This window comes from Erythrolamprus reginae, chromosome 1, assembly GCF_031021105.1.
Source record: "Erythrolamprus reginae isolate rEryReg1 chromosome 1, rEryReg1.hap1, whole genome shotgun sequence".
Lineage (NCBI taxonomy): Eukaryota > Metazoa > Chordata > Lepidosauria > Squamata > Dipsadidae > Erythrolamprus > Erythrolamprus reginae.
The window spans coordinates 321,958,160-321,976,950 of NC_091950.1; the positions used below are offsets into that span (position 1 = coordinate 321,958,160).

At 39.0% G+C, this 18,791-nt stretch overlaps 1 protein-coding gene across 1 annotated transcript in view; it reads left to right on the forward strand.

Annotated features, from left to right (window-relative positions):
* The window catches only part of AKAP12 (A-kinase anchoring protein 12), a 62,019-nt gene extending 45,366 nt beyond the window's left edge, over window positions 1-16,653 (forward strand). Inside the window, exons 4-5 of the mRNA XM_070733709.1 lie at window positions 3,563-12,479; window positions 16,181-16,653. Of these exons, the coding sequence (XP_070589810.1) occupies window positions 3,563-12,450 (8,888 nt within the window). The 3' untranslated portion in view covers window positions 12,451-12,479; window positions 16,181-16,653. The remainder of the gene's footprint in view (window positions 1-3,562; window positions 12,480-16,180) is intronic.
* Window positions 16,654-18,791: the final 2,138 nt, after the last annotated feature.

Sequence of the window (18,791 nt, forward strand, 5' to 3'; positions counted from 1 at the left end):
GAGGTGGGGTTTCCCAGGGAGGGGAGCCTCAGGGGAACCCCAGCAGAGCCAGAACAGGTGCTTCGGCTGGCAACATAAGTCCGGAGGCGGGAATTCCCAGCGGCGTAAGGCAAAAGGAGTGAGTTTTGGGCTTGCACACATTATTCACTTTTACATTGATTCCTATGGGAAACATTGTTTCATCTTATGAACTTTTCACCTTATGAACCTCATCACGGAACGAATTAGGTTCGTAAGACGAGGTACCACTATATTAAAATATAGACTGGGTTAGTCTGTGGCATATGACTTGACTTCTGGTGTCTCTTGTTGCTTGATTCGTAATAGGCAGAATCTGCCTCTTGAATAAGCTATCAATTCTACAATTGGTTACTATATTTTGCTCTTTTGTTATATTCATGGCGTTCCCTGATTTTCATTACTAGAATTTGTAGATCATGTTTAGTTTCAGCTTGCAGAGCAGTGTGAGCAAGCATACTACAGGTTCATTCCTCCAGTTGTGAAATCATGTTCATTTTCTTTCAATGTGGTTCCTTCAATAAAGTTTTAATAAATATGGATAAAGTATACAGCCTTGTCTCCTTTTCTGACATGGGACCCGTTTGTTTCACCATCTTCTGTAGGTATTCTTGATTTTCTCTCCTATGTGTGGGTCTCTTGTAAAGACAATGGGATGTTCTGGGATTTCCTTTTTCCTGAGGACATTTCCACAGCTTCACATGATTGTCATAATTGAAGGAAGGCCTTTTCTGAACAGAACAGAGGAGAACAGAATTCTTTATTGGCCAACTGTGATTGGACACACAAGGAATTTGTTATTGGTGCATATGCTCTCAGTGTACATTTGTCAAGAATCATGAGGAACAACACTTAATGATTGTGACTTTTTGGCATTTGTCTAGGGAGATTCTCAGTCATCCAGGTCATGGTTATCTCAAAGGTGCTTTTTCAAGAGGAAACTGGACTTTCTGGTTTTTCTTTGAAGATGTTTAGCTTCTCTTCCAAAAAGCTCTGATTGAATGGTGGGGAATGGAAGGATGTATACTGCTTGCAGACAGCTTGTCATTTGCATTCTTTTAGAGAATTGTTGAGGCCAGCTGAAGATTTATCTGTGTCATCAGGGTATTTGCTGGCTCTCTCAGTTATCTCTTTTGGGTGTTCGTTGGCTCTCTGACAACTATAAGTAATATTGTCTCAATAATATACAAACATGTAACATCTCTATATCTAAACATTATTTTGCTAGCATGTAAAGTTAAGAATAGTGTTAACACTCTCTTAAATTTCTTTTTTGTATTGCTATTTAAATTGAACCCTTCCAATTTTTTGACCACTGCATCATTCTCCAAATTTTAGAAGCATAGCTTGATCAGAATCTTTATTGATTTATATTTCTGTAAAAAATACATCAATTTCTTGTAGCCTTTCAGTTTGATAATGACAGGGATGCTGATCTAACTTCATTTTCTAGTATTTACAAATATGGAATGTCTTCCAAGGTATCTCAGATATTAACATCTCTAATGTTAGAGATACACCTGCCTGATTTAATATCTATCTATTGATGTCCTTTAGCATACATATTCAAGGTTTACCACCTTTTTACTACAAAGATCTTTTGGAAAACTTTCCTCAACCCCCCCCCCCCCCCCCCGGCCACCTTTTCAATCTCTGATAGCTGTTGAGATACCATGGCAATATTGTTTCTTGTCTGTATCAAGTAGATTCAGGACTTCAAAACCATTTTTGTTGTTTCCCTTGAAAATGGCAGGGATATACAGTATATTTTTCAGAATATTAGACACACATTAGTTTTGAGGGAGGAAAATAAGAACAAAAATTATGCCTCGGCCTACCAGCATCCATTGATATTCATCTGGCTAGCGTCCTGTCAGTGTGTGAGAGAGTTGGGGGCTGTTTGGAAGCTGGAACAGTATTTGCTGTGTGAGCAACAAGGAAAGAGACAGCAAGGACCCTAGAATACCCTCAGTCAGATGTTCCAGACTGCAGGGATATATATAGCTCCTTTTTGCCTCTAGGCCCAACCCAGGGCCATTTCAAGGCAGTTAATTTATTCATAGCCAACAAACTATGTTCTGTATGTATCACATATTTTTGCTGAATATTTTAAATTAAGGGAGACTAGGATAGCACTACAGTATTTCGGCCTTGTTCTGGCCTCATCAGCTAGCCATACCCTTACTGGGATTTGATCCTGTAGCTTCTGCCTTGTAAGGCAGAGAATTAACCTCTAAGCCATAGGATCTGATCCCTTCAGTATGTATGTATGTATAGATATAGATAGATAGATATAGAGATAGATAGATATAGAGATGGATAGATATAGATATAGATAGATATATAGATATAGATATAGATATATAGAGAGAGAGACAGAGAGAGAGAGACAGAGTACATACATATATAAAATAGGTGAGCAATTGGTATTTAAATTTGTGTATCTGCTGCAATGATTCTAATAGTTGGTTGTCTCTTTATTAATGTATTTTAGTTCCAATTCAATTCTGTTTTTTCTATTAATTTTATTATTCTGAAGCCTTGAGTTTTTCTAAAGTAGAACACAAAAGAAATAAACAAATTGGTAACTTCCACTTAGGTTTAAACCCAGTCATTTCCATTTATTCAGATCAGAGGGAGCACACAAGTGAGCTAGCAAAAATTTAGCTTACTGTTTGTTTATAAAGTATCAGCAGTTTATCAACAGTTAACTGGCAAAAGGGGCAAAAAATGGTGAAACCACAGAGACAGAAAGATAACAGACAAAATAAAAAGGGCAGAGCATAGTATTAATAATTTACATTTCATATATATTAACATATCTATATTAAAAGGCACCAAACTTTAAAAAGCCACTGGGAGAATGCTGTGGTTAATTAGCATGAACAGCCCAAAAGGAAGTGATCTTTCACTGTGTCAGATTTAATCCGTTTATGTACAGAAGAGTAGCTGAAGGGATGGGAAGTAGTACATCAGATAATCCTTTTTCCATTCTGCACCATGAAGGTAGCAATTTGGCGGATGGGAGTGATGTGTCCAACACAAAATAGGAAAATCAGTGTATAAAAGGAAAAGAGGATATGAGGCTAACCATAGCCTCACATTTTTCAGCCATGATGACTAAACCAGATTAAAATATGAAATGTGTTTAGATCCTGTTCTCATTAACATTGTAATCTATTATTTCTAAATAGAAATCAGTTACTAGATTTGCCAATGAGACTTAGCTAAGGAAATTATAAGGTAAAAAGCATTCAAGAAAAAAGTGGTAAGCAAACAAAACATCTGGATTGAAACTTTCTTAGAGATTAATGTCTATTGGTAATTTTTCTATTATAAATGCAAAATTTATCAGTTCAAAAATGAAGTGAGATTTAAATCCACTTATAAATTAACTTTCATACAGTTGCAACATGATCAGAACCTACATCCAGGAAATTTATAGGTTAGCACAATAAGGGATGATTACACTTCTGCAATGTAATGTAATTAATAATAATTATGGCACTTCTAAATTTTTATCATCTTTCAATATCTTTTACAGTTGGTGAAACAAAAGCTGCAAATTTAATTCTGGAAGAGGAATCTACTGAAAATATCAAGACCAGCCCATCAGAATTAAATGACAAGTCAAATGAAGATGAGGTCCAGGAAGACACAGAAGATGCTAATAAACAGCTGGAATCAGAAGAAAAAGAAGACGAACATAGCGTATCTCCAACAAATGATGTTGGATTTAAAAAGGTTTTTAAATTAGTTGGATTCAGATTTACGGTTAAAAAGGATAAAACAGAGAAAGCTGAACCTGCTCAGCTATTGGATGTAAAGACAGAGGTCACAGAAGGGTCAAGTGATGGAGATGGAGACTGTAAACAATTCAAGACAGAGACAGTGGGAGAAGCCACACAAAGTGAAACCACTGCCTCTGTAGAGAAGACTGAGGAAGAAACTCAGGCTGAGGAGATGGAACGAGAAACCTCCTCTGAGAAAGTAACAGAAAGCCCTGTTGACACAGAAAGCAAAGAGGCAGAAATAAAAAACAATGGGATTAAATCTCCAGAGTCTCCAGTAAGCCCATTAAACAATGAAACTGCATCACCTCTAAGAAAGTTTTTTAGTCAAAGCTGGGCTGGGTTCAAAAAGAGAACAAGTTTCAGAAAATCTAGAGAAGAAATGCTACCTGAGAGAGAAAAACAAGAACAGGAAATGGAGAAAGAAGTGACAACAGAAGTAATAATTGTTGAAGAATTAGAAAAAGAAATAGCGACACCACAAAAAGATGGGACAGACATTTCTTGCCAAGTCAGTGATGAAAAAATGGAAAGTGAGGAAGAGAGAAAAAAAGAAACAAAAATGGTTGAAGGTCTAACAGAAACTGATCTGAAAGAATCTGCCATTCCCAGTGAGCAACCATTAGCAGAAGAACTGGCTGAAAATATAAATAAAGACATTTCTTTTGAAGCCAATGATGAAAAAATGGAAGGCGAGAGAGAAAGGAAAGAAGAAACAAAAATGGTAAAAATTCCAACAGAAACTGATCTGAAAGAGGCTCCTACTCCCAGCGAGAAACCGTCAGAAGAAGTAGCTGAAAATATAAATAAATACATTTCTTTTGAGGCCACCGATAAAAAAACAGAAGGCGAGAAAGAAAGGAAAGTCTCATCAGAAACTGATCTGAAAGAAGCTGCTACTTCCAGAGAGCAATCACCAGCAGAAGGACTAGCTGAAAAAATTAAAGAAATGGATATAATTTTGAAAGGAGTGACTGACTTGGAATCCAAGGAAAAATTGAAACAAGTGCAAAAAGGTCTAATGGCCATAGAGCAAAGTATTGTTGCATTGGATGAATCAAAAACAGAACTGTTAAATGAAGTATCTGAATCAAAAATAAACCAACTGGATTCACTGTCTCCAGTAACAGTGGAAAAGTTTGAGGAACCTTTTGAAATAATAGAAGAAAAATCAGAACCAAGGGCTCCTCTGGCCACAGAGATTTTTGATGAAATTCCTAGAGAGATAAATATTGATGTTGGAACAGTTGTGACAGAGGAAGAACCCCAAATAACTAAAAAAGAACAACTAGTTCTTGAACAGTTAGTGGAAACAATTGATGACTTTCAGAAGCAACAGCCCACAGTGGAACAGTTGAAAGCCACTGAAACAGTTCTCGAAACGATGAAGGAACACTCCATCCAAACAGATTCAGGCACTCTTGATGGAGCAGCTGACAAACCTCCAGAAGGCATCATAACAAGTGAGGCAGAATTGCTGTCCTCTCAAGAAAAAGCCAAGATGCAAGGCAGCCCTTTAAAAAAGCTTTTCACAGGTCCTGGCTTAAAGAAATTGTCAAGAAAGAAACGTAAAGGAAAGAAAGAAGCTAAACCAGAGGAAGCAGAAGAAGCAGCACAGCAGTTGTCTGATACTGCAGAAAGTCCAGATGATCCAAGGGGAGAAAGTTCTGCTTCTTCTCCTGAGGAAATAACAGAATCCATAGAAAAGTCCTCTGATGCTGTGCAGGCCCTTGAAGCTGAAGAAGGGTTTCCTTCAGATGCAGAGAAGAAAAGTGTTACACCTTGGGCATCTTTTAAAAAAATGGTGACTCCTAAGAAACGGGTTAGGAGACTTTCTGAAGGTGACAAAGAGGAAGAACTTGACAAGACAACTGAAAGTGCACCTAGCGACGAACAGGAAGATATTAAAGAAAATGGCGAGGAACAAAAAATAGAAAAAAGTGCAGAGGAGCCCAAGAAAAAAGTTGATACTTCTGTATCGTGGGAAGCTTTAATATGTGTAGGCTCATCAAAGAGAAGAAGCAGAAAATCCTCATCTTCTGATGAAGAAGCCGGGCAAAAACCTGCTCAAGATGAACAAAAATTAGACGAGAGCGCACCAAATAAAGAAGCAGTACAGGATACCATCTTTACTAACTCACATGAAAGTGATCAAGGACAAGGAAGTTCTTCACCAGAACAAGCAGGAAGCCCATCTGAAATAGAGGGAATTTCAACATGGGAATCTTTTAAAAGACTAGTAACTCCAAGAAGAAAATCTAAAACAAGGATGGAAGAGAAAAATGATGAACACATCGCAGTTCCAAGTTTAGAACACGCTACCTTAGATGGGGATACTGGAAAAGAAGAATCCTGGGTTTCGTTTAAAAAATTAATGCCTGGTCGTAGGAAGAAAAAGTCTGATGGAATACCAGAGCATGCTCCTGTCCTAGAAGCTGGAGAAGAAATGACAGGAACAAATGAGGAGGACTTTGATGTCCCAGCTGTGGTTCCTTTATCAGAGTACGATGCTGCTGAGCAAGAGAAATTTGAAGCTCAAAAAGCAGAGCAAGATGATATGGATAAGGAAATCCCAAGTCAAGATACAGAAAAGTCAGAAAGTACATCAAAAACTCAGCAGGTCACTGAAGGACTAGTTCATGCAGTTGCTGTCTCAGTGCTAGAAGGTGAGAGAGCAATTATAAGTATAGAAGAAAGGTCACCATCTTGGATACCAGCTGCGGTAACCGTGTCCCCTGACCATGTGAATGATGATGAGGAACAGACTGGGAAGATTTTTGGAACTGGAATTGTTGAAGAAACAGCAGGGGTAACTAAACTTGTGTCACAAGTGAGAAAGGATATTAGTGGTGATAGTATAAACGGGGACCTGGAGTTAACCTCGGAAGCAGTTACAGCTAGGGAAGAAGCTTCAATCATTGAAGAGACAACTGAAGTGTCTTGTGCTAAAGAAACAACTGAAGTGTCTTGTGCTGAAGAGACCACTGAAATGATTTCAGCAGTTTCAAGGCTAACCGAGTCTCCTGATACTACAGAAATAGCTACACCAGTGCAGGAGATCGAGGAAAACGAGCAAGACATGGAAGAATTAAAAAAACAAACACACGAAATGTTGCAAATTGTTGCTGAAAGAATTAAATTATCTGATGAAGAGGGGATTAATGTGAGCCTGACAGGAGTAACTGTTCAGTCATTGCCGGCTAAAGAAGAAACTGAGCAAAAGCTGAAGACTTCAGAAGGAATCCTCTCTACTGAACTTCCAAAAGATGCTCAGCTTGCAACAATAGAGTCTCGGGCTTACAAAATTGTGCAGAAGATAATCCAGAATGCAGTTGTCCAATTTCAGCAAGAGTCCAAGGTTCTTTCAAAGCAGGAGAATGAAACTGCAGTTCTGTCTCCTGATCCTGATAAACCGGCATTTTCTGAGAAAATAGATTCTGTACCAGAAACGATGACTTCAGAAGATATCCCCTCTACTGAATTTCCAAAACAAGTTCAGCCTGAAACCACAGAGTCTCAGGTTTACAAAATTGTGCAGAGAATAATCCAGAAAGCAGTTGCTCAGTTTCAACAAGAGTCCATGGCTCTTTTAAAACAGAAGGGTGAAATGGCAGTTCTGTGTCCTGACCCTGACACAATGGCATTTTCAAAGAAAATAGATTCAGTGCCAAAATCTTCATCTGATGAAGAAATTGAGCAAAAAGCGGTGACTCCAGAAGGAGTCTTAACACCTACTGAATTTTCAAAAGATCTTCAGCCTGAAACAACAGAGTCTCAGGCTTACAAAATTGTGCAGATAATAATTGAGAATGCAGTTGCTCAATTGCAACAAGGGCCCATGGCGTTTTCAAAGCAGAAGAGTGAGACTGCAGTTTTGTACCTTGATCTTGATAATCTGGCATTTTCTGAGAAAATAGATTCAGAAGAACCAAAAGAAAGATGCATCAGAGATCGTGCAGCCCAGGTGGGTGCACCTGGATCCCCTTCAGAAATGGGGCTGCTACCATCTGTATTGGAAGAAGCAGCTGAGCAAAAAGTGGGGACTTCAGAAGGAGTCTCAACCCCTACTGACTCTCCAAAAGGTGCTCAGCCTGAAACCATAGAGTCTCAGGCTTACAAAATTCTGCAGATAATAATCCAGAATGCAGTTGCCCAATTTCAACATGAATCCAAGGCTCTTTCAAAGCTGAAAAGAGAAACTGCAGTTCTGTATCCTGACCCTGATATTTCAGAGAAAATAGGTCCAGTGCTAGAAGAATCAGCAGGAAGATGCAACAAAGAAAGTGCACTCCAGATAGGTTCATCAGGATCTCCTCCAGAAACGGAGTTGCCAACATTTTCCCCTGTTGAAGAAGCTGAGCAAAAGGTAGTCACTTTAGAAGGAATCCCCTCCACTGAATTTCCAAAAGATGTTCAGCCTGAAACAATCGAATCTCAGAGTTTAAAAGTGGCAGAGGAAATGAGTGCAATTGCTCAATTTCAACCAGAGTCCATGGTTTTTTCAAAGCAGGAGAGTGAAACTGCAGTTCTATGTCCTGATCCTGACGCAGTGGAAGTTTCAGAAGAAATAGATTTGGTGCTAGAAAAACCACTAGAGAAATGCACCAGAGACGGTGTACTCCAGATGAGTACTATGTCTGGCTCCCCTCCAGAAATGGAGCTGCCAAAATCTTCATCCGAAAAAAAAATTGAGGAAAAGGTGATGATGACATCAGAAGGAATACCCTCTGCTGAATTTCCAATAGAACCAAAAGGAAGATGCACCATGGAAGATTCACTCCAGACTGGTACCTGTGGATCCCCTCCAGAAATGGAACTGCTAATTTCTTCAGCTCAGGAAGAAGCTGAGCAAAAGGTGGAGACTTCAGAAGGAGTCTCAACATCTACTGATTTCCCAAAAGGTGTTCAGCCTGAAATCATAGAATCTCAGGCTTACAAAATTGTGCAGATAATAATCCAGTATGCACTTGCTCAATTTCGACGTGAATCTGTGGCTCTTTCAAAGCAGATAAAAGAAACTGCAGTTCTGTGTCCTGGTCCTGATCAAGTGGCATTTTCAGAGAATATAGGTTCATTGCCAGAAGAATCAGCTGGAAGAGGCCCCAGAGAAAGTGTACTCCAGATAGGTTCATCTGGATCCCCTCCAGAAACGGAGTTGCCAACATCTTCACCTGTTGAAGAAGCTGAGAAAAATCTGATGACTTCAGAAGATATCCCATCTACTGAATTTCCAAAAGCAGTTCAACCTGAAACCACAGAGTCTCAAGCTTACAAAATTGCGCAGATCATAATCCAGAATGCAGTTGCACAAATTCAACAAGAGTTCATGGTTTTTTCAAAGCAGAAGAAGGAAACTGCAGTTCTATGTCATGATCCTGATGCAGTGACATCTTCAGAGAAAATAGACTCTGCGCTAGAAGAATCACCAGGGAAATGCACCAGAGAAGATGCACTCCAGACAGACACATCTGGATTCCCTCCAGAAATGGAGGTGCCAACATCTTTGGTTGATGAAGAAACTGAGGAAAAGGTGGTGGTGATTTCAGAAACAATCCCCTCTGCTGAATTTCCAAAAAATGTTGACTTTGAAGCAATAGAATCTCAGGCTTACAAAATTGTGCAGAAAATAATCCAGAACGCAGTTGCTCAATTTCAACAAGAGTCCATGGCTCTTTCAAAGCAGAAGGGTGAAACTGGATTCCCTTCAGAAATGGAGGTGGCAGCATCTTCAGCTGATAAAGAAACTGAGGAAGAGGTGACGACTTCAGAAAGAATTCCCTTTACTGAATTTCAAAAAGATGTTTTGCCTGAAACAATAGATTCTCGGGCTTATAAACTTGTGCAGATAATAATCCAGAATGCAGTTGCTCGGTTTAAACAAGAGTCCATGGCTCTTTCAAAGCAGAAGAGTGAAACTGCAATTCTATATCCTGATCCTAATGAAATGGCCTTTTCAGAGAAAATAGATTCAGGGCTAGAAGTATCACCAGGAACATGCATCATAGAGGGTGCTCTCCAGACGGGCTCATCTGGATCCCCTCCAGAAATTGAACTTCCAAAATCTTTATCCAAAGAACAAACTGAGGAAAAGGCATTGCCTTCAGAGGGCATCCAGTCTATTGAATTTCCAGAAGAATCAGAAGGAAAATGCATCACAGAAGCAGCACTCCAGACAGACACATCTGGATCCCCTCCAGAAATTGAACTTCCAAAATCTTTATCTGAAGAACAAACTGAGGAAAAGGCGATTCCTTCAGAGGGCATCCCCTCTACTAAATTTCCAGAAGAATCAGAAGGAAAATGCATCACAGTAGCAGCACTCCAGACAGGCACATCTGGATCCCCTCCAGAAATTGAACTTCCAAAAATTTTATCTGAAGAACAAACTGAGGAAAAGGCAATGCCTTCAGTGGGCATCCCCTCTACTGAATTTCCAGAAGAATCAGGAAAAAGATGCATCACAGAAGAAGCACTCCAGACAGACAAATCTGGATCCCCTCCAGAAATTGAACTTCCAAAAACTTTAACTGAAGAACAAACTGAGGAAAAGACAATGCCTTCAGTGGGCATCCCCTCTACTGAATTTCCAGAAGAATCAGGAAAAAGATGCATCACCGAAGGAGCACTCCAGACAGACAAATCTGGATCCCCTCCAGAAATTGAAGTTCCAAAAACTTTATCTGAAGTACAAACTGAGGAAAAGGTGATGCCTTCAGTGGGCATCCCCTCTACTGAATTTCCAGAAGAATCAGGAAAAAGATGCATCACCGAAGGAGCACTCCAGACAGACACTTCTGGATCCCCTCCAGAAATTGAACTTCCAAAAACTTTATCTGAAGAACAAACTGAGGAAAAGACGATGCCTTCAGTGGGCATTCCCTCTACTGAATTGCCAGAAGAATCAGGAAAAAGATGCATCACCGAAGGAGCACTCCAGACAGACACTTCTGGATCCCCTCCAGAAATTGAACTTCCAAAAACTTTATCTGAAGAACAAACTGAGGAAAAGGTGATGCCTTCAGTGGGCATCCCCTCTACTGAATTTCCAGAAGAATCAGGAAAAAGATGCATCACAGAAGCAGCACTCCAGACAGACACTTCTGGATCCCCTCCAGAAATTGAACTTCCAAAAACTTTATCTGAAGAACAAACTGAGGAAAAGGTGATGCCTTCAGTGGGCATCCCCTCTACTGAATTTCCAGAAGAATCAGGAAAAAGATGCATCACAGAAGCAGCACTCCAGACAGACACTTCTGGATCCCCTCCAGAAATTGAACTTCCAAAAATTTTATCTGAAGAACAAACTGAGGAAAAGGCGATGCCTTCAGTGGGCATCCCCTCTACTGAATTGCCAGAAGAATCAAAAGGAAGATGCATTACAAAAGGAGCACTCCAAACAGACACATCTGGATCTCCTCCAGAAATGGAGGCGCCAACATCTTCAGATGAGGAAAAGGTGATGATGAGTTCAGAAAGAATCCCCTCTGCTGAATTTCCAGAAGAATCAGAAGGAAGAGGCACCAGAGAATGTGCACTCCAGACAGGCGTATCTGAATCTCCTCCAGAAATAGAGCTGCCAAAATCTTCATCTGAAAAAGAAACTGAGGAAAAGATTATGACTTCAGAAAGAATCCCGTCTGCTGAATTTTCAGAAGAATCAGAAGTAAAATGCACTAGAGAAGTTGCACTCCAGATGACTACAACTGGATCCCCTCCAGAAACAGAGCTCCCAAAATCTTCATCAGAAGTAGGAACTGAGGAAAAGGTGATGATGACTGCAGAAGAAATACCCTCTGCTGAATTTCCAGAAGCATCAACAGAAAGTTGCACCACAGAATATTCACTCCAGACAGGCACATCTCAGTCACCTCCAGATACGGAGCTGCTAACATCTTCATCTCAGGAAGAAGCTGAGCAAAAGGTGATGACTTCAGAACAAGTCATGACCTCTACTGAATTTCCAAAATATGTTCAGGCTGAAACGATAGAGTTTCAGAATTATGAAATTGTGCAGAAAACGAGTGAAGTTCCTCAAATAGAACAATCACAAGAAGCCATTTCTCATTTAAAGCAGAAGAGTGAACTGTGTCTAACGGGTTTAAATGAATTTGGAATTCAGGAAGTTTTACAAGTTGGTCAGAAATTTTCTCAGGCAGAAAACACAAATCATGACATTCAGCCCACAACTCTAAATGCAGAGACAAAAGAAGCCTCTGAAGTAGCGAAAGAAATACCTTCATGTTCTATAGTATCTGAAAATACAGAAAACTGGAATTCCAGAAAGACTGATGCTGATTGCGAAACTGTGAAAGAGAATGTAAATGAAACAGAAAGTCAGAAATACGTTTCAAAACCTCAATTAAAAGCCGATGTAGTTGTTTCAACAGAGACTCAAAACATCATGCTAGGAAGTATTGTCTCAGGAGATCATCCAGTAGAATCTCTTGAAACAGAACAATCAACAATAAAAGATCTAGAAGTTGGGCTAATAGATGAAAACCAAGAAAAGTTAATAGAGCATCCGACTCAGAGGAAAAGAGAAGATTTTAGCCAATTAACAGAATTTCCTGAGATGCCTAAAGAGAAAGACACCACACCTGGTGAAAGTCCTCAGCTTCAAACAAAACTTGGAAAATTCTGAGGTGTAAGAAAACTATTACACTTAAACATGTAAGTGTTTAACTAAAATAATTCATCTGCAGTAGTTTAAATAAGAAATAGGTATTTTCAGATTTTATCAACAAAATGCAATATATATATGTCACAGAAGGAGTACACCCCCTCACATTTTGTAAATATTTAAGTACATCTTTTCATGTGACAACACTGAAGAAATGACACTTGACTATCATGTAAAGTAGTAAGTATGCATCTTGTATAAATTGTAATTGTGCTGTCGCCTCAACATAACGCAACACACAGACATTAATGTCTAAACTGCTGGCAACAAAAGTGAGTCCACCCGTAAGTGTCCAAATGGCGCACAAGTAGATGTTTTTCATCCCTAGTGCCATATGACTTGTTAGTGGTACAAGGTGTCAGGTGTGAAGGGGGAGCAAGTGTTTTAAATTTGGTATCATCATTCTCACTCTATCACACTGGTCACTGAAAGTTAAACATGGTACCTCATGGCAATGAACTCTCTGAGTATCTCAAAAACAAATTTGTTCTACATAAAGATACCTAGGCCAGTGATGGCGAACCTTTTTTCCCTTGGGTGCTTCAGGTATGCAATTGCGCATGTGCGTGTGCCCACACCCATTCAATGCCCATCCATATGTCCCACTCCCCTGCACATGTGTGTTTGACCCTCTCTCCCCATTTCCTGACTTCCAGTGGACCCAATAGACCTATTCTTTACCCTCCCTGGGCTCAGAGCCTCTGCACGAGCTGGAAACCAGCTGGCTGGCACACACATGCACGCTGGAGCTGAGCTAGGGCAATGGCTCACATGCCAACAGATATGGCTCTGTTCACTGTCACAGGCCTATAAGAAGATTGCTAAGAACCTGAAACTGAGCTGTAGCGTAATGGCCAGGACTATACAGTGGTTTTACAGGACAGGTTCCACTCAGGACAGGCCTCGCCATGGTTCACCAAAGAAGTTAAGTGCCCATGCTCAGTGTCATATCCAGAGGTTGGCTTTGGGAAATAGACATAACATTGCTGCCAGCATTGCTAGAGAGGTTGAAAAGATAGTGCTCAGACCATGCGCCGCATGCTGCATCATAATGGTCTGAAGATATCACCCCAGAAAGAACCCTCTTCTAAAGATGATGCACAAGGAAGCCCACAAATGGTTTGCTGCAGACAAGCAGACTAAGGATTTCCGGAGCCACGTCCTGTGGTCCGATGAGACCAAGATAAACGTATTTGGTTCAGATGGTGTCAAATGTGTGTGGCAGCAACCAAGTGAGGAATGTCATGGTCTGGGGCTGCATGAGTGCAGCCAGCACTGGGAAACTACAGTTCATTGAGGAACTATGAATGCCAATATGTACTGTGACATACTGAAGCAGGGCTGTAGGGCAGTATTCCAACATGATAAAGACACCAAACACACCTCCAATTGCCTTGCTAAAGAAGCTGAGGGTAAAGGTGATGGCCTGGCTAAGACCTAAACCCTATTGAGCATCTATGGGGCATTCTGAAGCAGAGGTGTGCCAGGTGTCTAACATCCACCAGCTCTGTGATGTCGTCACGGAGGAGTGGAAGAGGATTCCACTAGCCATCTGTGAAGCTGTGGTCAACACTGTGCCAGAGAGGGTCATGGCAGTGCTGGTAAATAATAGTGGCCACACAAAATATTGATACTTTGGCCCCATTTTGACATTATCACTTAGGGGTGTGCTCACTTTTGTTGCCAGCAGTTTAGACATTAATGCCTGTGTGTTGCATTATTTTGAAGGGACGACATACAGTATTTACACTGTTATTTAAGCTGTACATTCACTACTTTACATTGTAGCCTAGTGTCATTTCCTCAGTGTTGTCACATGAAAAGATATACAGTGGAACCCCGACATAAGAGCTGCTCTACTTAAGAGCAACTCGAGATAAGAGCTGGGAGGGGAGATATATTTTTGTTCTACTTACAAGCCCAAATTCGAGATACAAGCGCCAAGGAGCTGTCTCCTGAAGCCAAACGCTAACTTCCGCGTTCGGCTTCAGGAGACAGCTGCGAAGCGGCGCGCGTGTTTTAAAAGGTTGCAGCCGGCCTGGGGGGCTCGGGGGGGCGCTTGCAGCTTTCTTTCTTGCTCTTTTTCTTTCTCTCTTTTACCTTCCCTTCCTCTATTTCTTCTTTTCTTTCTCCTTCCCACCTTCTTCCCTCCCTCCCTCCCTTCACTCATTCCTCTCTTACTCTCCCCTTTCATAAGTTTCCTTGCTTCCTTCCTCTGTTCCTGTCCCTTCCCCCTTTCTTTCTTTCTTTCTTTCTTTCTTTCTTTCTTTCTTTCTTTCTTTCTTTCTTGCTCTTTTTCTTTCTCTCTTTTACCTTCCCTTCCTCTATTTCTTCTTTTCTTTCTCCTTCCCACCTTCTTCCCTCCCTCCCTCCCTTCACTCATTCCTCTCTTACTCTCCCCTTTCATAAGTTTCCTTGCTTCCTTCCTCTGTTCCTGTCCCTTCCCTCTTTCCTTCCTTCCTTCCCACCCTCCGTCCATTCATTCACCCATTCCTCTCTTGATCGCTTAAAGCCGGTCCCTGGTGCAAAAAGGGTTGGAGACCTCTGTCCTACAGGATTGGGTGGCAGAGAAGTTGAACATATGTAAATTTAAAAGTTTAAGAAAGTTTACAAGTTAAGTGAAAGAAACTTCATTATTCATTTATATGTACATGTACATTTCTTCATTAAAAACATGTCTTTCTGCATAATTTAGACTAACTTTGTGAGTTTTTTGAGGGCTGGAACCAATTAAAATTATTTACATTAATTCCTATGGGGAAAAGTCGTTCGAGATAAGAGCTGCTCGACTTAAGAGCCCAGGTCCGGAACGAATTAAACTCGTATCTCGAGGTACCACTGTACTTAAATATTTACAAAATATGAGGGGGTTACTCACTTCTGTGACATACTGTATATACTTCTGGTTTTGAAAACAATACTTAATAGCTAAATAATTTATTCTAAAAAATAACATTTAAAGTTGGGAAGAAATAAATGCCTGAGATAGTATTTTGGATTTCTGTTTGTGTTAATTTCAGTAAATAAGGTTTGCAACAGTTAGTTGAGGGGTGACTTCAGCATAGTACATTCAGCAATCTTGGTGATACAGTAGTCCCTCGCTATACCGCGCTTCACCTACTGCGGCTTCACTTCATCGCGGGTTTCTGAGGAAGTCGATCGGCACATTTAAACAGCCCGCCGAACTCGATCGGCAGGTTTTTTTAAAAAAATATATATCTAAAATTGTAAATACTGTATTTAAATACTGTATCTAAAATAAATACTGTGTGGGGAGGGTTTATAAACACTTAAAACAATGAAAACTTACCAAACAATTACAATATAAATACTTAAATAAGTACTATCAGTCGATAAATTCCCCATCGCGGATTTCACCTATCGCGGCCAGGTCTGGAACGTAACACCAGCGATAGGTGAGGGACTACTGTACATGTTTTTATTGCAAAATGGGGAATAACTAGTTTTGTATAGTCATGAATAAATTCCCTGTCCCTTTCTGGCCAAGACTTCCATCTCCTATTTATGTGCATTTGGTAGCTTTGAACAATATTACTAGACAGTAATTGGCAAAAGTATAATTAATCATGTCCTTATCTTTAATATATTGTGATTTGCTATTATCTAAATTACTAGTTAAGATGTTCTGATTGTAAGGCATTCTTGATTTTTTTTTATTTTGTTCCAACAGTTCTATTGAAGACTGCTTCTTATATTTGGAGGGACCAGTACCCAAAGAAGGTAGCAAAAAAGAATGGATTCTGCTTAAACTGGCTGAAGACCAATGATTTTGCTGTGATAACATGTCTGTGGTTTCAGATGTTTTTCTGAGGAAGTCACCTGACAATCCTGAGCTACCATCAGGAGCTTAAGCCACCTCCTTTAGTTTTGATTGTGAATACTTCCTTTTATAATGTTCTTTTACCTTTATTTTTGTTGTTGATAAAGAGATTGGGGAGGGATATTGAATGGGGGCAGGAAGTATTTCTGTTCAAATGATGTCAGTCTCTTAATCCGGAAAGGAAGTTGGCATTTTCTGAGATTCCTTTTTTTCTCCAATGTTTCTCAAACTGGATTGTAATTCTTTGTGTATTTATGTTTCCTCTTCTTTCTATGTAAAAGATTAAAATTATTTCACTTGTTGAATAAATGCTTTATGATATATTTGCTATTGATTTCAGAAAGGTCATTGCCAAACAATGTAACTCTTCTTGATCTGTTAGTAAATTGTAAATCTTTAACTCATACTTCATGTATAGTGACAGACGCTGTGGTTTCTTTAATTCAAATAAGACTTTGGTTTTCATTTATATTTGCATTCATTTTCAGAATAAATGCATTATAACAAGATTTAGGATGCCTGGAATAAATACACTCAATTTTGTTCAATGCACCTCATAATATGAGGTCATAAGAAGTTGCGTGTACAAAATGGTCAGGCTTCAAATGCTCAATAACTAATAATCATTAAATATTCTTTCAGAATTTGATCTTCTTGTCACCAAGTTATATAGCCAGTCAAAATAAATTGCATTTTGTAGTCTTCATATCTATCCAAATGAGCTTTTTCCAAGGCCCAGCAGGTCATTGTCCTACCTGTATTATATTTTATTTGAACTATACCAGGAAACTATATGTGCATATTATTAAAAGCTGCACAATGAGGAATAAAACAGAAAGATCATTGATATGACTGCACCATCTAGTGGTCACTATACACATTTTATAATTTAGGATAACTTTTGGCTAATACTGTACTATTATTTAGCTACAATATGGAATGGCAAGTGTTTCATACAATTCTATATTATATCTGGAATAGCTTGGCTATAAAAAGCAAATATGACAAATAATATGCAATCCTGTACATGCATTGTGACATTGCAGTCGGCTGTTTTGTGCAAGTGTGTTACATCTTTTGTACAAAAAGAAAAATTCACTTTGACTATGGTGAGCAGGCATCTTTGCTTTTTAAAAATAAAAGTCTTATACTGGGTCTGTTGGTATCAAGATACAAGCAATTTCTTTTAAAATTATAAATGGCTGTTTCTTATAGCACATTAAATTCAGACTTTCTATTTCAGTGATTATCTTCAGTGATACAAAACCCAGGGGGATCCAGGTACCCTAAGATCAGTCATTCACTCTTACATTTTGGTGTAAGAGAATCTTATGCACTTTTTTCAGTTTCAAATGCACCAGTGAGGGAAGACACAAGGGATAATTAGCCTGCCTCCTCATCAGAAACAATGTAATGGTGTCAAAGACCAGAAGAGACCTATCAAGCCGTGAGTAGTTTCTTCCTGGCCAGAATGGCGATCATGAACCTACAAAATAGTATCCCTCTAGAAATTCAATTTGATCTCTTTGCTTCCACATTTCTGTTCGAGTAATGGAAAAGTGTCATTTTTTCTCCATCACATTGATCTCATCAAAATATTTAAAAATTGTCTGTCTGTTCAAGTATGTGCCAACAAAAAGTAGCTTCTTCATTCCACTATGTGTACACTTTTCAAATCTAAACAATGTATATGCTGTTATGTACTCTTTTTTTAGAATTAGATGAGCATAATGAAACAATTTGTTCACTCCAGTTGAGTAGTATTTCATAAAGTTAATTTTGTCTTTCAAAACCAATGAATAATTAACCTTCAGGCTCCTTAGAATATTTTTTCCTGAAAGTTAATAGTATAGATTACACAAATGTATTTACTTCGAGACCTCTGAATTGTTCCACAATTCTTTTGTGTGATAGAATAGGTAAGAAAATTTAATTTACTTGAAGATGGAAACAAGGAGGGTTTCTGGCTCTCTCAATTAGATGATCTATTTAGATGTTTATAATATTTAAAATGTTCAATAACAACTGTTCCAAAATTAATTAGCATACATACAGTACTTTATTATAACATCATTTCCCCCAGGTACAAGTTTTGTTCTGGGTACAAGTCACTAGCTTTCTCACTTTCATTAGTTCTTTTATTAAATAAATTCTTGTGGCATTTCATAAAGTTAATTTTATCTTTGAAAAGCCAATGAACAAGTTAACTTGTAGTTCCTTATAATGTTTTTGAAGTTGATAGTATAGATTACACAAACTTATTTATTATTAAGAAATATAGTTCTATTTAATTTCAAATAAAAATAAAATAAAAAACTATAGTCCCTACACACAAGTCACTCTTTAGAATTTGTTTCTTCAGGTAAACTTATGCAATTTTCTTGGGAAGCAAGGGTCATCTACATCAGTGTTTCCCAACCTTGGCAACTTGAAGATATCTGGACTTCAACTCCCAGAATTC